The 21,507-nt window shown below is 36.0% G+C and overlaps 1 protein-coding gene across 1 annotated transcript; it reads right to left on the bottom strand.

Moving 5' to 3' along the window:
- Nucleotides 1–1,632: 1,632 nt before the first annotated feature.
- LOC131478761 (motile sperm domain-containing protein 2-like) lies at nucleotides 1,633–20,015 on the bottom strand. The gene is made up of 13 exons (XM_058659323.1): nucleotides 19,955–20,015; nucleotides 19,651–19,737; nucleotides 17,044–17,198; nucleotides 15,027–15,087; nucleotides 13,544–13,582; nucleotides 12,312–12,436; nucleotides 9,552–9,728; nucleotides 8,977–9,089; nucleotides 7,744–7,840; nucleotides 6,373–6,469; nucleotides 4,982–5,111; nucleotides 2,753–2,855; nucleotides 1,633–2,454 (listed from the first exon to the last, which is right to left on the bottom strand). Exons 1-13 carry the CDS (start codon nucleotides 19,998–20,000, stop codon nucleotides 2,317–2,319), a joined length of 1,368 nt encoding a protein of 455 aa, XP_058515306.1. The 5' UTR covers nucleotides 20,001–20,015; the 3' UTR covers nucleotides 1,633–2,316.
- Nucleotides 20,016–21,507: the final 1,492 nt, after the last annotated feature.

Raw genomic sequence — 21,507 nt, 5'->3', positions numbered from 1 at the left:
AGTTTTAATTTGTATTTGTGAGTTCTCCATTTTAAATGTTAATTGTTTAATATTTTAACTTATAGAATAGAGCAAATTTCCTGTATTTCACAACATAGCTTTCGAAGCAGAGTGACTGCGCATTCCACCTGTGATTGCAGAGTCAACGGATGCATCCCATTGTACATGTTAAAAGTAAACAAGTACATATGAAAGGGGTGTGGAAAATGTGGACAGGAGGGTAGGGTGGGAAGTATCACTGGACTCCATTTTATCAACCAGTTTGGCCTCTTTTCTCATCTCTGCTTCTCTTGAGTATAGAAGAGGCAGCAGTCCTGGTCTGTGTATTGTTACGGAGAAGTTGCAGCCATTTGGGAGGGAGGCGGATCAATTAGAGACCAGAGGTTTTTTTCCTGATGATATTTATTTCATAAATGTAATTATTTTTTCTAAAACATATTAAAATAGAAAAACATGTTCTTTTAATCAATTTGTACAAAGAAAATACCAATATAGTAATAAAATACTGAAAAGATATGAAAAGCACCAGAACATTAGAGAAATTACACTGGCAACAATTCTAGGAATATATTTTTTTGTAATTGTACAATAAAGTGCTAATAAATCCAGTCAAAATTAGTGGCAAGATATAAAAAGTTATGCTATTATGAAATCTGACGCCAGGTTTACCAGCAATTGCGTTTTTTAGACTACTTGTAGATCAAGCTAATGATAGTTCATTAATGTTTTCATGTAAAAATCTATCCATCTCCATTTCAAAGTGAAAACAAAGAACTAAAGTTCAAATGTCAGTCCTTGGTAATGTAGTTGTGAATATGATTAAAAGTAGAATATAGCAGTCCAAATAATCCTGCATAGATGATTAAATAAAACCAAATGAAGACAGAATAAAATCAAATGTAAATATGTGTGATTAATCAAGACAAGTACAAAAGCTCAGATGCCTTTGATCTGATAGTTAACTTTCGGTAATTCTGCTTTAGTCACATTTAATAGACACATGAACGTCAACAGGATATGTTATTAAATTCAAGTGACCAGACAGTAAGCAAAGGATGTTTCTGCAAGTCAACATACTTTGCAAAGGAAACATTAAAGGGACACCGTTAGGACAATACATCACCAATCTTGGCTAATTATATCCTCATTTATCTGCTGAGGAACACACACAAATACTTTGGGATTAGATTAGATTATGTTAAGGCCAGAGATGTGCTGTGTAAGGGGAGCCGCTGTGCACACACAGCCAGGGTGACACTGTGCACAGCCCTGCTCGAAGCTCTTACAATGGCTCGCCAGCGGTATTTTCATCCTTTCAATAAAAAACCGACACTGCTTTTGCTTTCTCTTGTTTCCCTACTGAAAAGGCTCCTTCTCCCGGCTGATACCAGCAAGGGGCATTCAGCATCTCAAACTCCTTTGTCACAGGGTTCAAGATAATGCCTTTTCTTTATTTACGCTGCTTAGCGTGTCAACCATCGCCTGCACTCGCAACAGGGCGGACATGGACAACGGAAGGCCAGGCCCTCGGAAGCCCGTGGCAGAGGCTCCGGGACCAGCTCTGGTGGACAGTAGAAAGGACTGCAACCTGACACCGCCTGAGGAGACTTTCCTGACAGAATCGGGAGACACTTGCACGCACTCAGTGCGAAGGCCGCCCTGACGGTGTTCCAGAGAAAGGCTGACGTGCCCGAAGAGGCCCGCTGGCCCGCACACTGCGAAATCGAGGCTAATGTGGTTTGGCATTAAATAGGTTTACATTCCAAAAGAATATTGACTATTATTGTCTGGAAGTAATTCTCAAAATTACAAAGTCAGGATTACATAAATTACTCTGTATGTCTTTTTCAATATACACGGTCTTCTATATACATAGTATAGAAAAGCTAGTACGTTGGTTCAGCTATAATAATTGTGTCATAAAAAAGCAGATTATATATTTTGGCTGCAACGAAGCATGTTACACTTTTCAGTTTAGCTAGTGTATTTACAGAAGACTTACGCTTTAAAAGTGTCCCAACCCAAAGGAAAAAAAAACAAAAACAATAAATTAGATTTAAACCATTAATTTACATAATGCATATGCCTTTACTTACTTTCCTAACTGTTACAGTCTCTGAGAATCTGCTTGTCCAGCCTCTTTATCTGACCAGTTCGTTTTCCCAACGTGTACGTGTTGCGTCCCTCTAGCTGCTGTGTATTTGCTTTGAGGAAGCCCAGATGTGCAAGACTTTGAGTAGCTTGGTGGTGAAGTTTTGGGTCTGTTACTTTTTCCCACAGAAGAAGGAGCCAAGTTTCCGACCAGGCACCACTTCCTTAACTTAGCAACGAATAGAATAAAGAGATGACAACAGCAAGCAAGAGCACTGTTACTGAAAGCAACAGCTGCTGGAGCCAGATACAACGCTGAACTCGGTCTTCAAGCTTCCGATTGCTTTCTAGTAAACGGCTGAGCTGAAGAGGCAAAAAAAAGCAATGAAAAATTTGTATCAATATAGCAGTCATTTATCAAGTAGGAATATCAGGACTCTGAAAGGCTGGGGCTACAGAGACAAGGCATGGGGCTTGTCTGGCAGCTGGATAGGTCTGGCTTCCTCATTTACTCACTCAGGTCAGAGTAAACTTGGCTACACCCCCAAATTCTTTGCTACTGATTTTTACCCAAACGTTTACAAGGTTAGTAGATGTGCCCACCTAAGGTTGATTTACATTTACCAGTAACGGACTGTCGCTAGGAAGAAAGCACACTTACTTGTAGGTAGATGTCTTCGCCGGTTTTATCCGACACGTTAAAAGCGTTGTCTTTTAACGTAGGCATGTTTGGTTTACTGCTCTCAACAGTATGGCATCTTAACCTGGGAACGAAATCCAAAGAAATGCACTCTTTCAGTTTCAATCAATCTCCTGACAGAGTTAGATACACAAGTCAGCCTGTGGAGGGAAGGGAGCCTCATGCCTCTCTCCTGCTCCGCCTGCGGGGCAGCTCCCAGGTGTTCGTCCTACACTGGTTGCTCTTTCGTGTAAAAAGGGACACAGGGAGTGAGGCTACTCAGTCCTCCAAGGGAGTCCCCAGTCAGCTTTCTTACGGGGAATTCAGCAGAAGCCACTCAAACATCTCAGGACTTGAAGGCCACCATCCTTCCAGATGGGAGACGCTGCTGTCCTTGGGGCCTTGGTATCTAGTTTCCAAGCTCCCCCGTGTTTTTGGAGAAAATACGGCAAACCCTGAATCACAGCCAGTGAGAAGCTACCACCAGGAGCTGGTGAGACGAAAACCACTGCACCTCACGGGCAACAAACCGGAAGAAAACCCTCATTCTCCGGGACCGTTTCAGAAGGACTGCAAGTGAAGCTCTAACACTTTTGACATCAGCGGCGGAAACCTCCACTGTATCCCCACTGCCGTGCCTTGCATCAGCAAAACACAGCCAGACGAACGACGACAAACCAGGCGCTCCCGTAAAGTGACTGGTGGAACGCATCGAGCCACATCTCCATCCGCATGGCCTCTGCCCTCCCACTAAGGCCGACCCTCTCTCCAGTTCTGCCCCAACTCAGTCTTGTCAGGAACAGGAACGCCAGGTGACCGCTCTGTCCACTGCAGCTCGTGGGTACCTGGAAGTGTTTTCTGTACGGCCATCGGTGGTGGCCTCACCATGCACCCCGTCCACACCGCATGCTCCTAGATCAGCATCTTTGGCAGCACTTGTCACGTTGTCTTTTGAAAAGCATCCTCTTGGCTGCGCTTGGACGGCAGTCGCTGCAGAGTTCGCTTGCTGGTCCTCCTAACTCTGCTTCAATGTCCTTTCTCCATTTGGCTGCAGACTGTTCCTCCAGGCGAGGTCTATCTTACCTCCTCTCTGGCCGGGAAAACTGAAATCACAGCTGTCTTCTAAGCACCTGGCACCATGCTACCCGCACCCGGTGCCACTCCGAGCTGACCCTTAGGTTCCTCCCACCGCCACGGGACGTCCAGAGCACCCAACCCTAGTTTTGACAACCGAAAGTGTTTCTAGACATCGAGAAATGTTCCTCTGGGGAGGAAATCCGGCACTGCATCAATAAACCACAATTCCAATGAGGGGAGAAAAACCACGAGAGCTCGAAACACCGGGTAAAAGGCAACACAACACAGCCTTCGCCGTGCTTTCTCTTCTCTGTGCCTTCTCCAGGCACATATATAGGGATGCCTATAGCTTTTCCACCTCTTTTGTCAGGCATATTTTTGTGTGATTAGAGGGTTTTTTTTTAAGGCAGATGTACAGAGAGGAAGATCTTCCGTCCACTAATTCACTCCCCAAGTGAGCCACAACGGGCCGGTGCTGTACTGATCTGAAACCAGGAGCCAGGAGCCTCTTCCCGGTCTCCCACACGGGTGCAGGGTCCCAATGCACTGGGCCGTCCTCGACTGCTTCCCCAGGCCACAAGCAGGGAGCTGGATGGGAAGTGGAGCTGCCGGGATTAGAACCGGCGCCCATATGGGATCCCGGGGCTTTCAAGGCGAGGACTTTTAGCCGCTAGACCACGCCGCCGGGCCCTGTTATTATTATTAATATTATTTTTAATATTCATTTATTCATTAATTACATGGTATTAGATGATATGATTATTATTTTTTAAAGATTTATTTGTTTTTATTTATTTGTTTGTTTTGTTTTTAAATATTTATTTTATTTTTCATTACAAAGTCATATATACAGAGAGGAGGAGAGACAGAGAGGAAGATCCTCTGTCTGTTGATTCACTCCCCAAGTGACCGCAATGGCCGGTGCTACGCCGATCCAAAGCCAGGAGCCAGGAGCCTCTTCCGGGTCTCCCACGCGGGTGCAGGGGCCCACCTCGACTGCTTTCCCAGGCCACAAGCAGGGAGCTGGATGGGAAGTGGAGCCGCCAGGATTAGAACCGGCGCCCACATGGGATCCCGGGAGGAAGGGATGCTGACTGGCTGTGGCGGCCTGCTTCTCCCTCCGGTAAAGCTTACCTGTGTTCCATCACTTTGTTTCGAGGGACTTGCTTCCAGAACTGCGTCAATTCGGTCTGCCCCGTGCCGCACGACTGCTCCATTTCCGCGGCCATTATCAGGAAGCGGTCTTGGGCAGAGACGGTGAGACCTGTGTTCCGAAAAGGATATAACTTAGCCACCTGACGTCGCTGAAGAAAAAAGAAGGAAATGAAACCACCTTAAGGAAAAACTAAGTTCTAACAATGCAAGTTTTTTTTGTTGTTTTTTTATTGTTAATTATTTTGCCTTAAGGAAAAACTAAGTTCTAACAATGCAAGTTTGTTGTTTTTTTATTGTTAATTATTTTGCCTTAAAGAAAAACTAAGTTCGTTTTTTTTGTTGTTTTTTTATTGTTAATTATTTTGCCTTAAGGAAAAACTAAGTTCTAACAATGCAAGTTTTTTTTGTTGTTTTTTTATTGTTAATTATTTTGCCTTAAAGAAAAACTAAGTTCTAACAATGCAAGTTTTTTTTTTGTCTTAAAGAAAAACTAAGTTCTAACAATGCAAGTTTTTTTTTTGTCTTAAAGAAAAACTAAGTTCTAACAATGCAAGTTTTTTTTTTGTTTTTTTATTGTTAATTATTTTGCCTTAAGGAAAAACTAAGTTCTAACAATGCAAGTTTTTTTGTTGTTTTTTTATTGTTAATTATTTTGCCTTAAAGAAAAACTAAGTTCTAACAATGCAAGTTTTTTTTTTGTCTTAAAGAAAAACTAAGTTCTAACAATGCAAGTTTTTTTTTTTGTTTTTTTATTGTTAATTATTTTGCCTTAAAGAAAAACTAAGTTCTAACAATGCAAGTTTTTTTTGTTGTTTTTTTATTGTTAATTATTTTGCCTTAAAGAAAAACTAAGTTCTAACAATGCAAGTTTTTTTTTTGTCTTAAAGAAAAACTAAGTTCTAACAATGCAAGTTTTTTTTGTTGTTTTTTTATTGTTAATTATTTTGCCTTAAGGAAAAACTAAGTTCTAACAATGCAAGTTTTTTTTGTTGTTTTTTTATTGTTAATTATTTTGCCTTAAAGAAAAACTAAGTTCTAACAATGCAAGTTTTTTTTTTGTCTTAAAGAAAAACTAAGTTCTAACAATGCAAGTTTTTTTTTTGTCTTAAAGAAAAACTAAGTTCTAACAATGCAAGTTTTTTTTTTGTTTTTTTATTGTTAATTATTTTGCCTTAAGGAAAAACTAAGTTCTAACAATGCAAGTTTTTTTTTTTTGTTTTTTTATTGTTAATTATTTTGCCTTAAAGAAAAACTAAGTTCTAACAATGCAAGTTTTTTTTTTTTAATTTATTGTTAATTATTTTGCATTATGTGACAGTAACGAGCCCCGCCCCACCGCACCCGCTGAGGTCACCATGTTAACAACTCACCCCCGTGGGGAGACACGATTATATCCACAGACGCCCCGGGGTCACAGCTGCTGTTGCTTGGCTTGACCCGGTATTTTTCTGGAGCAGTTGTTCTCACCTGTTTTACAAACACAGAGTTCACAGCATAACCTCCATGTTTCCGGCTTAACAACGACTTGGAAACAAACCAAATCCAGAAACGGATAATGAATGATCCGAGAGTTTACGAAGCAGCTTTGCGGCTTATGCACAGAATGGATTTTTTTTTTTTCCCCTCCCAAGGGGACAGAAGCATCTCAACCTATAGAAAAAGGTGTTCCTAAGTTACTTCGCCTTCCTGTTGAGGAAAAATCTTCATTCATTCGAGAAATATTGCTGTGCCCATTTGATGATGTAGATTCACGCACATATACGCAAATCACGCGAGGCTGGTGTAACGGCTCAGTCGGTGAATCCTTCTCCTTCAACCGCTGGCATCCCGAATGGGCAATGGTTCTTGTCCCGGCTGCTCCACTTTCAGTCCTGCCTGTGGTCTCGGAAAGCACTCAACAACGTCTCAAAGCCTTGGGACGATGAACCCGCGTGGGAGACCCTGAAGAGGCTCCTGGCTCCTGGCTTCAGATCGGCTCAGCTCTGGCCACTGAGGCCATTTGGGAAGTACGAGCTTTGCTGCAAATTGAGCTTTGCAACATTCAATTTTGTGCTACTTCCTGCTCAGGATCAGGTCAGATCCAATATTAATTACACTCCGGAATATTCTGCCAAGAACGATTCTTCTTGGGGGTTTGATTTTAAGCAGATCCTAAATCCCGGGGGTTGTTCGGACCCGAGCCCATTATTATTATTATTACACTTTTAAGACTGAGGCAGACAGGGCAGGCAGTGGCTAAGATGCTGCTTGGGATGCCTGCGTCCCACGACGTGACGTACGGCACGTGACGCAAGTACGTGAGCGACTGCCGGCCCCGGGGGAGACCCAGCTGCGTTTCTGGCTCCTGTGTCGGGATTGTGGAGCCTTGGCTGTCGTGAGCATGTGGCGTGCGAGCAAGCCGAGGGAGGCTCTGTGTCTGTGCGTCTCTCTGCCTTGCAAATACGGAAAATAAAATAAAATAATAAAATAAAATAAAATAAAATAAAATAAAATAAAAAGTAAATATAGAATTTGAAGATGTTCAGATGGAGCCTTGCTATTTCTCTCCCTTTCCACCTGTAAGTCTTTCAAATAAATACATCTTTCCTAGAGAGAGGAGACAGTGTAACAGGCCCAAGAGTAGAAATCAAAACACCACGCACATTTAACAGTCGTCCATCTTTCAGTTAGACTGTGTCTAGAACAGTTACCACGTTACATTTTTACAAATAACTTGCTTATTTTGTCTTGCAGATACTTACCTTAAAGGCCACTATATTCTTCGTTACATTTGTCAGCACTATTAGGGTTTTCTTCTCTCCAGACTCCATACTTCCAAAATGCAGCTCTTCAGCCGGGCTACGCGATCACAAAAACACAGAGACTCCGTATGACGCACAGTCAACGACAACGTCCTTGTAACCTCCGACAAAAATGCCCGGCTGATATTGTGTGCTCATTTGGGTAAAGAGATTTTTACCGGGAGGACGACACAAAACGACAACAACAACGATAAAATGGGATTTTACATTTGGGTGCTATGGATTCAGTGTCTGCCATTGAACAAGTCCTATGGTTTTCATGAATGCCCCGGGATCCCATATGGGCGCCGGTTCTAGTCCCGGCAGCTCCACTTCCCATCCAGCTCCCTGCTTGTGGCCTGGGAAAGCAGTCGAGGACGGCCCAAAGCCTTGGGACCCTGCACCTGTGTGGGAGACCCGGAAGAGGCTCCTGGCTCCTGGCTTCAGATCGGCGCGCATCGGCCGTTGCGGCTCACTTGGGGAGTGAATCATCGGACGGAAGATCTTCCTCTCTGTCTCTCCTCCTCTCTGTATATCTGACTTTGTAATAAAAAATTGTAATAAAAATAAACCACTTTCCAATAAAAATAAAAATAAATCTTAAAAACAACCCAGTAACTCAACAATAGCTTACTTAAATTTAATGTTGCTAATCAGGAAATCTCAGAATAGATGTTTTTAATGTTTGGTTGTACGAGGGGGTCTTTGAAAAAGTCCACCAAAAATACATATTAAAAAAAAAAAAAAAAACTACACCTGGGTTTCAAAAAAAATTTTCTTTGCGCTGACATTCAATGCGTGATTTGATTCAATTTTCTACAAACTTTCGGCGGCGGGAAAGACGTCTTTCCATAATGATGTTTTAAAACGTCCAACGCGGGGCGTCGACGAGCGACCGCAATTTCCGCAGCCTGGATTCAGGCTTTACTCCGAAACTTATTTTTTTTTCGGGGTCACATTCACCTTTTAGGAGGTGAAACCGACACACGCCCACTTCGGTGGCGTTTTTGTGACATTCTTGAGGTTGTGCGGCAGGAAGATGCGGAAATGATGCAATTATGCAGATTTGTGGGAATACACGAGTGCATTTTTTTTATGAATATACGAGGTTTCTGTGACCAGTCTAGAGTTTTCTAAACTTGCAGCTCCCTCGAGAGGATCGAGAAAAGCCACAAATGTCCGGCCCGGGATTACCTGATATGCAGCAAAGGCCCTTTGAAGACACTCGAGGGTTTCTTGAAAGATTTCACCTTCGCGTCGCCTTTCTCGTTTTCTTCTGCTTTGGGAGGAGGTTCCGACGGCTTAGCCTAAGTCGCGGGAAAGGAAGAGGGGAGGGATACGGAAATGTTGCTTTTGTTTATAAAAATGACTTTGTATCCGTCCGTCTGTCCTTGTTTATAAAAATGACTTTGTATCCGTCCCTCTGTCCTTGTTTATAAAAATGACTTTGTATCCGTCCCTCTGTCCTTATTTATGAAAATAATTGTATCCGTCCCTCTGTCCTTATTTATGAAAATGAGTTTGTATCCGTCCCTCTGTCCTTATTTATAAACATAATTGTATCCGTCCGTCTGTCCTTGTTTATAAAAATAATTGTATCCGTCCGTCTGTCCTTGTTTATAAAAATAATTGTATCCGTCCGTCTGTCCTTGTTTATAAAAATGACTTTGTATCCGTCCCTCTGTCCTTGTTTATAAAAATAATTGTATCTGTCCCTCTGTCCTTGTTTATAAAAATAACTTTGTATCCGTCCGTCTGTCCAAAGTTACCTTCTTCGGAAGGGTTGTTTGTTCTTCGTGAACAGTGGTTTCCGGGGTGTCTTTGCCGTCGCTCTCCGTGTCGTCTCTACTGGAAGTCTCGTCCTCGCTGGTGACGGGCCCGTTCTCGCACAACGGGGTCTGGAAGTCATCGTCCACCAGCGGGGGATAGCTGTACCTGAAAGGATCCTACAGGAGAGACGGGCCGTGAGGGCGCGGCGAGCCGTCCGTCCGGCGAAGAAAACGTAGATGTCATTAATGAAGTAACAATAATGAATAATTTCAGAAAGAAAAATATTTTCAAAAAAATGTAATAATAAATAATTTCAGGAAAAAAAGAATCTCAGAAAAAAAATAGAAATATTTTCAAAAAAGATGTAATTAATGAAGTAAAATAATCTCAGAAAAAAAAATATTTTCAAAAAAAATGTAATAATAATTTCAGAAAAAAAGAAAAATATTTTCCAAAAAAATGTAATAATAATTTCAGAAAAAAAAAGAAAAATATTTTCAAAAAAATGTAATAATAATTTCAGAAAAAAAAAGAAAAATATTTTCAAAAAAAATGTAATTAATGAAGTAAAAATAATAAATAATCTCAGAAAAAAAAAGAAAAATATTTTCAAAAAAAATGTAATTAATGAAAAATAAATAATTTCAGAAAAAAAAGAAAAATATTTTCAAAAAAATGTCATTAATGAAGTAAAAATAATAATTTCAGAAAAAAAAAATATTTTCAAAAAAAATGTAATAAATAATTTCAGAAAAAAAAAGAAAAATATTTTCAAAAAAATGTAATAATAAATAATCTCAGAAAAAAAAGAAAAATATTTTCAAAAAAAATGTAATTAATGAAGTAAAAATAATAAATAATCTCAGAAAAAAAAGAAAAATATTTTCAAACAAAATGTAATAATAATTTCAGAAAAAAAAAAGAAAAATATTTTCCAAAAAAATGTAATTAATGAAGTAAAAATAATAAATAATTTCAGAAAAAAAAGAAAAATATTTTCAAAAAAATGTAATAAATAATTTCAGAAAAAAAAAAGAAAAATATTTTCAAAAAAGTGTAATTAATGAAGTAAAAATAATAAATAATTTCAGAAAGAAAAGAAAAATATTTTCAAAAAAAATGTAATTAATGAAGTAAAAATAATAAATAATTTCAGAAAAAAAAAAGAATATTTTCAAAAAGCAGTCGGAAGCAGGACAAAGTTGCATCGAACGAATTCAAGAGCTTCCGATCCACGTCTAGACCTTGGAATACTACGCAGCCACAAACAGGCGAGTTTGCCATACACGGGCTCGGAATGATTTCCAAGAGAAAGGATCCCGGAATGCACGAGGTTGTAGAAACACACAAGCTGTTTTCCGGTGGTAAGCGGAAGGAAGAATTATATTATTGTATTTATATTATTATATTATTATAGATTATATATTACATATTATATTATATATTATTATGTATCATTATATTATTATATATAATATATTATTATATATTATATAATATATATTATATATCATCATATATTATATTTCATATATATTATTATTATGTGTTATTATATTATTATGTATAATAAATGTTATTATATATTATATAATGTATTATTATGTTATATATTATTATATATCATATATATCATTATATATTATTATATATTATATAATATATATTATATATAATATATCATTATATATTATATTTTATATATATTATGTATTATTATTATGTATTATTATTATATATTATTATATATAATAAATATTATTATATATCATATCATGTATTATCATATTATATATTATTATATGTTATATATATTATATGTTATATAATATATATTATATATAATATATCATTATATATTATATATTATGTATTACATATTATATTATACATTATATATTATTATTATGTATTGTTATTACATATTATTATATATAATAAAAATTATTATATATTATATAATGTATATTATATATTATTATATATCATATATATTATTATACATATTATTATATATTATATAATATATTTATATTATTATATTATATATTATATGATATATATTATATATCATTATATATTATTATATATTATATATTATAATTCTTATATATTACATACTATATATATTATATTTATATTATTATGTTATTATATATTATATACTATGTATTATATAGTATAATCATTATATATAATATAATATATAATATATATTATATTATTTATTATATATTACATAATACATAGATTATATTTATATTATTATGTTATTATATATTATATACTATATACTACATATTATAATTATTATATATAATATAATATATAGTATATTATATATATTATATTTATATGTTACATAATACATAGATATTTATATTATTATATATTATATAATATATATCATATAATATATCATTATACACTATTCTATATTATAATTATATATTACATAATATATATTATATTTATATGTTACATAATACATATATTATATTTTTATTATCATGTTACTATATTTCTATTATTATATTATCTGCTTATCTTTACAATCCACGTCTCCGGAAAGTCACGAAGGAAACTCCGATGACGGGAGGCGCAGGGGCAGGGCAAGGCGTGGGCGACATTTTCCCGAAGCCTCGTTTCCGCACGCCCCGCCCGGAAGCGTCCGTTTTCCGCGGGACGTGAGCGCGGCCTCGTCCGCCCCCGCCCAGCCCGGTTTTCAAAGCAGCCTTCGATTCACGGCCTCTACTTACGGTCCCGCCCATGTGAGGAGGCAGGTACTCGACGCCGACGTAGTCCTGGACCTCGCTTTTGCTCGTGAACTTCAACAGACTCACAGCCTCCGGACCGAGCCAAGTTTTCACGATCCTGAAAGCGGCTGAGGAGAAAAAACGAAACAGGACAAAAATCCCATGGGGCCGCCGGTTCGAATCCCGGCGGCTCCACTTCCTCTCTGTCTTTGTCATCAAAATAAATAAATCTTTAAAAAAAAATAATAGCATGTAATACCATGTAATTAATGAATAAATGAATATTAATATTAAAAATCAATGAATATTAAAATAATAATAATAATAATAATAGGGCCCGGCGGCGTGGCCTAGTGGCTCGCCTTGATCCCATATGGCCGCTGGTTCGAATCCCGGCGGCTCCACTTCCTCTCTGTCTCTCCACCTGTCGGTGTGTCTGACTTTGTCATAAAAATAAAATAAATCTTTAAAAAATTAATAATAATACCATGTAATACCATGCAATTAATGAATAAATGAATATTAAAATACTAATAATAATAATAATAATAATAATAACAATAGGGCTCGGCAGCACTTGATACCATAGGGCTGCTGGTTCGAATCCCGGCAGCTCCACTTCCTCTCTGCCTCTCCTCCTCTCGGTGGATCTGACTTTGTAATGAAAATAAATAAATCTTTTTTTTCTTTAATTTATTTATTATTTTTAATTCATTAATTACATTGTATTACGTGACACAGCCAAATAAATATCTTTGAAAAATAATAATAATAGCATGTAATACAATGTAATTAATGAATAAATGAATAATAATAATAATAATAATAACAGGGCCCGGCGGCGTGGCCTAGTGGCTCGCCTTGATCCCACAGGGCCGCCGGTTCGAATCCCGGCTGCTCCGCTTCCCGTACAACTCGCTGCCTGTGGCCCGGGGGAGCAGTCGGGGATGGACCAAGTCCTTGGGACCCTGCGCCCGCGTGGGGGACCCAGAAGAGGCTCCTGGCTCCTGGCTTCGGATCGGCTCCGCCGCAGCCGTAGCGGCCGTTTGCGGGGCGAATCAGCGGTCGAAAGGTCTTCCTCTCTGTCCCTCCTTCTCTAAGTCTGCCTTTCTCATGAAAATCGACACATCTTGAAAAATAGACTGAGAAATACGGTTTCACGGGCAAAGGAAAAGAAACGAAGTGCGACGTTTTGTTCTAAGACGTTTTTGGGAAGCGCACGGGAACGTACTCACCGTTCATTATCCAAGGCATGTCGAAGATGACGATTTTCGCTGCGGGGTGAAAAGAGAAAAGTCGCGGAATGCGGTTTAGGTGAAACGGCACCGTCAACAACCTCGAAATCTGCATTTCAGGACCGACCCGGAGGGCCCGATCAATTCAAGAGACTGACGCGTCGGTGCCTGCAAAGTCACATGACGCAGCCGGACGCACATATTATCTTTAGCTGAACGATTGTCCGGATATAAATATATATATATATAAGTATATATATATACACAAATATATAAATATAAATGTATAAATATAAATGTATATAAAAATATAAATATATAAACATAAACATATAAATATATAAATATAAATATATATAAATATGAATATATAAATATATAAATATATAAATATAAATATATAAATATGAATACATATAAATATTTATAAATATACAAGTATATGAATATATAAATATAAATGAACATATAAATACATAAATATAAATATGTGAATATATAAATATATATAAATATATATGAATATATAAATATAAATATATAAATATATAAATGTAGATATATGAATATATAAATATTCAAATATATAAATATGTGAATATAAAAATATATGAATGTATAAATATTTAAATATAAATATATGAATATATGGATATATATAAATATAAAGACATAAAAATATATATGAATATATAAATATGAATATATAAATATATATGAATATATGAAGATAAATATATGAATATAAATATATAAATGTAGATATATGAATGTAAATATATAAATATGTATGAATATATAAATATAAATGCATAAATATATATGAATATATGAATATAAATATATAAATGTGTATGAACATATAAATGTAAACATATGTGAATATTTAAATATAAGAATATAAATATATGAATATGTAAGTATATGTGAATATATAAATGTAAAAGTATAAATAGATAAATATATATGAATATATAAATATAAATATATAAATGTAGATATATGAATGTAAAAATATAAATATATAAATATAAATATTTAAAAACATATATATATATGTAAATATCTAGATTTTTGTCAATAATAACTGTTCAACAACGGTCTAGTTTACGCACCAAGGTCGCGTCCAGGCAGGAAGCCCCGTGATGAAAAAAATATTATTTGTGACGAACGCCCAAAATATTAGGAGAAATAAGACAAGCTTGGGAATAAATGGGTTTTTAGGGATGTGTGTGTGTGTATTTTACACGAGGTCACAAATATTAAACAGTTGAGAATTTAAACTCGTTTCCTATAAATTAGGGCGATCGTTACTTGTGAGAAACAAAGTCTCGGGCACAGAGACTTATTTACAGGATCGTGCTTCACAATTCTCACGCGTTGTCTACGATTTGCATGCGATCTGCATACAATTTGCATACAATCTGCATACAATTTGCATGCGATTTGCATACGTGATATTTTGAAGCACTGAGTTACTTACACAGGTATCTGGGGTAATAAACCTTAAAGCAGTTGACGATGAAACGCACGAAGTCCATGTCCTGAAAGGGAAGACAGGATGTTTGAGACGGGCCGGGTTCGATAGCCCGGACGCCGGTGTAGACGGGTGTGCAGTTTCGCGTGGCCCGGCGGCTGAGGGCCTCGCCTCGATCCCACGGGGCCGCCGGTTCGAATCCCGGCTCCTCCTCTCAGTAGATCTGACTTTGTCATCAAAATAAATAAATCTTAAAAAATAATAATATCATGTAATACCATGTAATTAATGAATAAATGAATATTAATCTTAAAAATAAATGAATATTAAAATAATAATAATAATAGGGCCCAGCAGTGTGGCCTAGTGGCTGAGGTCCTCGCCTCGATCCCATGTGGCCGCCGGTTCGAATCCCGGCAGCTCCACTTCCTCTCTGTCTCTCCTCCTCTCAGTAGATCTGACTTTGTAATAAAAATAAAGAAATCTTAAAAAAATAATAATAATATCATGTAATGAATAAATGAATATTAATCTTAAAAATCAATGAATATTAAAATAATAATAATAATAATAGGGCCTGGCGGCGTGGCCTAGTGGCTCGCCTTGATCCCATAGGGCCGCCGGTTCGAATCCCGGAGGCTCCAGTTCCTCTCTGTCTCTCCTCCTCTCGGTGTGTCTGACTTTGTCATCAAAATAAATAATAAATCTTTAAAAAATAATAATAACAGCATGTAGTACCATGGAACTAACGAATAAATGAATATTAAAATAAAAATAAATTTTTAAAATTAATTTATTATTTTTAATTCATTCATTACATTGTATTATGTGACACAGCCAAATAAATAAATCTTTAAAAAATAATAATATCATCTAATACCATGTAATTAATGAATAAATGAATATTAAAATAATAATAATAATAATAATAGGGCTCGGCAGCGCCTTGATCCCATGTGGCCGCCGGTTCGAATCCCGGCAGCTCCACTTCCTCTCTGTCTCTCCTCCTCTCGGTGTGTCTCACTTTGTAATAAAAATAAAATAAATCTTTTTTTTTAAATTTATTATTTTTAATTCCTTAATCACATCGTATGATGTGACACAGCCAGATAAATAAATCTTTATAAAAAAGATGATATGACGTTATGCATAACAACAACGGAAAAACAAAAACCATACATGGCCGTCCTTAGTTATTTTAAGTGTTAATTATAACCTCCAGTCCACAATAAAATATCTTTGTTCCGCATTCTCGGAGAACTTTCCGGAGCTTCTTGTAGAACACGTCTTCCCGAAGAGGAGCTCCGAACGACTTTTCCTTCCAGTCCGTCCTTAGTGATATCTACGCTCTCAGGCACAGCATTTCGGATAAAGTGGATTTTGATTATAAGAATTTGATGATAAAATTTTTAAACATTTATATATTATATATATATATATTTTTTTTCTAATTTTCCATTATATTAGAGTCATTTTCAGTCGTAAGCAAAGAAATAGCATTTTAATTAATGCGTGCTTGAATGTAACTTCCCTATGTTCAATGGCACTAAATATGCATATTAAATATTAAATCCTATTTTGAGAAAAATTAAAAAAGAAAAAGAATGTGAATACAAGACTAGGTTTTTTAAGATGCTTCGGCAAACAGACTTTCGAGAACGTGGCTCTGCGAATCTCATTAGCTGACGGTAATTAATTAGCTGACGGTAATTAATTAGCTGACGGTAATTAATTAGCTGACGGTAATTAGCTGACGGTAATTAGCTGACGGTAATTAGCATTAACGTGACAAAGACCCAGGAACCCAAATTTAAAGGCGAGTAGGTTTTACCTAATTTTTTTTTTTTAATTAGTCCGCGTCTGACGTCACGCAACCCAAGAGGGCAAGAAAATGTTCATTAAAAATAAATTAATCTCCAACAACGTCGTGAGGTTTTAGTCCGCGTCTGACGTCACTCAACCCGAGAGGGAAAGAAAATCTTCATTAAAATTAATTAAAAATTCTCAAAAGAAAAGCACTCACTATGCTGTTCAGTCCAGTGTCCGAGAGGTCGAACATCACCGTCACGGGCTTCCCGTTCTCGCGCCTGGCGTAACGTTCCAACCAGAACGCGATGAGCTTCTTCTTGTCCAGGATGGTTTTCTGGTCTTTCACGTGGTATTTCACTCGGATCCAGACTGAGGGCGGAGAGATCGAGAATGAGAGTCAGGTCCGCGGCATTACAATATTATTCATCAGTATGTGTATATATATATATAATTTTCCTAATTATTCATATACTATATATATATATATAATTTTCCTAATTATTCATATACTATATATATATAATTTTCCTAATTATTCATATACTTTATATATATATATAATTTTCCTATTTGAGTATGTGTATATATATATATAATTTTCCTAATTATTCATATACTTTATATATATATATAATTTTCCTATTTGAGTATGTGTGTATATATATAATTTTCCTAATTATTCATATACTATATATATATAATTTTCCTAATTATTCATATACTTTATATATATATATAATTTTCCTATTTGAGTATGTGTGTATATATATAATTTTCCTAATTATTCATATACTATATATATATATATATAATTTTCCTATTTGAGTATGTGTATATATATATATATATAATTTCCCTAATTATTCATATACTATATATATATATAATTTTCCTATTTGAGTATGTGTATATATATATAATTTTCCTAATTATTCATATACTATATATATATATAATTTTCCTATTTGAGTATGTGTGTATATATATATATATAATTTTCCTAATTATTCATATACTATATATAAATATATAATTTTCCTATTTGAGTATGTGTATATATATATAATTTTCCTAATTATTCATATACTATATATATATAATTTTCCTAATTATTCATATACTATATATATATAATTTCCCTAATTATTCATATACTATATATATATATATAATTTTCCTATTTGAGTATGTGTATATATATATAATTTTCCTAATTATTCATATACTATATATATATATAATTTTCCTATTTGAGTATGTGTGTATATATATATATATAATTTTCCTAATTATTCATATACTATATATAAATATATAATTTTCCTATTTGAGTATGTGTATATATATATAATTTTCCTAATTATTCATATACTATATATATATATAATTTTCCTATTTGAGTATGTGTATATATATATAATTTTCCTAATTATTCATATACTATATATATATATAATTTTCCTATTTGAGTATGTGTGTATATATATATATATAATTTTCCTAATTATTCATATACTATATATAAATATATAATTTTCCTATTTGAGTATGTGTATATATATATAATTTTCCTAATTATTCATATACTATATATATATAATTTTCCTAATTATTCATCTACTATATATATATAATTTTCCTAATTATTCATATACTTTATATATATATATAATTTTCCTATTTGAGTATGTGTGTATATATATAATTTTCCTAATTATTCATATACTATATATATATATATATAATTTTCCTATTTGAGTATGTGTATATATATATATAATTTTCCTTGCCTTGATCCCATGTGGCCGCTGGTTCGAATCCCGGCAGCTCCACTTCCTCTCTGTCTCTGTTCCTCTCAGTATATCTGACTTTGTCATCAAAATAAAATAAATCTTTAAAAGAAAAAAAAGAATACTTGGGTTGTAAGTTAAGGGGAACAAGAAAATGCAGAATCAAGAATACTTGATAAAAGTCATCGTGCCGTTGTCTGTGACCTGGGAAGGTTCCCGGGGTGACGGGGCAGAGGTTAAACGTCCCTTACCGGGAAGGCACGGGACCGCAGATGCTCCCGATTCTGGATTTGTTTTAGATTTGGGAATATCGCCAGACACACCGAGAGGAGGAGAGACAGAGAGGAAGTGGAGCTGCCGGGATTCGAACCAGCGGCCACATGGGATCGAGGCGAGGACCTTAGCTGCCAGGCCACGCCGCCGAGCCCTATTATTGTTATTAATATTAATATTCGTTTATTCATTAATTACATTGTATTCCATGATATTATTATAATTTTTTAAACATTTATTTATTTTGATGACAAAGTCAGACATACTGAGAGGAGGAGCCGGGATTCGAACCGGCGGCCCTATGGGATCAAGGCGAGGACTTTCGCCACCAGGCCATGCCGCCAGGCCCTATTATTATTATTATTATTATTTTAATATTCATTTATTTTTAATATTAATCTTCATTTATTCATTACATGGTATTACATGATATTATTATTATTTTTTAAAGATTTATTTTGATGACAAAGTCAGATCCACCGAGAGGAGGAGAGACAGAGAGGAAGTGGAGCTGCCGGGATTCGAACCAGCGGCCCTATGGGATCGAGGCGCTGCCGAGCCCTATTATTATTATTATTATTATTATTATTTTAATATTCATTTATTTTTAATATTAATCTTCATTTATTCATTACATGGTATGACATGGTATTATTATTATTTTTTTAAGATTTATTTATCTTTACGACAAAGGTTCACCGAGTGACTGTCGGTGAGTGTCCAGAGACACGTACGTGTCCGCTCGGCGATCGACTTACACAGCTTGTTGCCCTCTCTGTCGTAACCGTGGAGATAAATTCCGCCCATTTCCAGTAGCCATCGAGGGATGGACGACTCGGTAAGATCTAGAAAAGGATCAGCTTTCGTCAGTGACGGCCGTTCGGGTCCTGGAAGATCAAACTCACAGGGTGAGAGTCAACGTTGCGGAGGAGTGACTTGTTGGAAAGAAATTAGAGGAACATTTGCAACTGGCGTTAGAAATGCAAATTTCCAACCAGTATCGGACTCAGAAATGGAAAGAAATTAAAGTAGCCGCCTTCAGGGTTAAGTTGAGCCACTTACCGTGGACGCACATCTCCTTGCGCCACTGGAAACTCTCGTCGAGCATCTTGAGCGTCTCCTCCACGACGTTGTGTCTCCACAGCAGGTAGCTTTCAACCCAGGGGTCATCTTGCTGCAGTCGTTCGATGTCGCGGGCGTCATATTTATCTGATTTTTCTAGGTTGGGGGTGAAGAATAAACAGTAACAGATCTCAAGGTGCAGCGAAAGAAATGAGTTGTAACTGAAAAACACTTGTTTCGGCCCGGCGGCTGAAGTCCTCGCCTTGAACGCCCCGGGATCCCATGTGGGCGCCGGTTCGAATCCCGGCTCCTCCTCTCGGTAGATCTGACTTTGTGACAAAAATAAACTTTTAAAATGTATTTAATATCTTTAATTGATTCATGACATGCTATTACGTGACACAGCCAAATAAATAAATCTTTAAAAAATAATTATATCATGTAATACAACGTAATTAATGAATAAATGAATATTATTAATAATAATAGGGCTCATGAATAATAATAAAAATAATAATAATAGGGCCCGGCGGCGTGGCCCGGTGGCTGAGGTCCTCGCCTCGATCCCATGTGGCCGCCGGTTCGAATCCCGGCAGCTCCACTTCCTCTCTGTCTCTCCTCCTCTCGGTGTGTCCGACTTTGTCATAAAAATAAAATAAATCTTTTTTTTCTTTAATTTATTTATTGTTTTTAATTCATTAATTACATTGTATTACGTAACACAGCCAAATAAATATGTTTAAAAAATAATAGTAATAGCATGTAATATCATGTAATTAATGCATAAATGAATATTAAAATAATATTCATAATAATAATAGGGCTCGGCAGCGCCTTGATCCCATGTGGCCGCTGGTTCGAATCCCGGCAGCTCCACTTCCTCTCTGTCTCTCCTCCTCTCAGTATATCTGACTTTGTCATAAAAATAAAATAAATCTTTAAAAAAAAATAATATCATCTAATACCATGTAATTAATGCATAAATGAATATTAAAATAATAATAATAATAATAACAGGGCTCGGCAGCACCTTGATCCCATGTGGCCGCTGGTTCGAATCCCGGCAGCTCCACTTCCTCTCTGTCTCTCCTCCTCTCGGTGGATCTGACTTTGTCATAAAAATAAAATAAATCTTAAAAAAATAATAATAATGTCATGTAATACCATGTACTGAATAAATGAATATTAATATTAAAAATAAATGAATATTAAAATAATATTCATAATAATAATAGGGCTCGGCAGTGCCTTGATCCCATGTGGCCGCTGGTTCGAATCCCGGCAGCTCCACTTCCTCTCTGTCTCTCCTCCTCTCGGTGCGTCTGACTTTGTAATAAAATGAATAAATCTTTAAAAATCTTCACCAGACGGGGTGGGCGGAGCTGGCTGACCCCGTGGCTCCCTGTCTGTCTTGCCTGGAACAGCGTGAAGTTGTGAGAAACGAGATCTCTAGGCTAAGAGTGAATCCGGCGCTTTTGCAACTCTGAGGCCAAGTCTGGGGTGTGGAGAAAACTGGCAACGACTTCCTGCCCAGGCCGTGTGGCACAGAGCTG

Source organism: Ochotona princeps, chromosome Y (genome assembly GCF_030435755.1).
Source record: "Ochotona princeps isolate mOchPri1 chromosome Y, mOchPri1.hap1, whole genome shotgun sequence".
NCBI classification, from domain to species: Eukaryota; Metazoa; Chordata; class Mammalia; order Lagomorpha; family Ochotonidae; genus Ochotona; species Ochotona princeps.
This window is presented reverse-complemented; position numbering and strand designations above follow the sequence as displayed.

Coding starts and splice junctions, on each gene's coding strand:
- LOC131478761 (XM_058659323.1), bottom strand. CDS start 20,000: ATGCTCGACGAGAGTTTCCAGTGGCGCAAGGAGATGTGCGTCCACG. Junction 17,199..19,650: donor CAGAGAGGGCAACAAGCTGT/GTAAGTCGATCG, acceptor CTCCGCCCTCAG/TCTGGATCCGAGTGAAATAC. Junction 9,729..12,311: donor CTCCTCACATGGGCGGGACC/GTAAGTAGAGGC, acceptor TCTCTCCTGTAG/GATCCTTTCAGGTACAGCTA.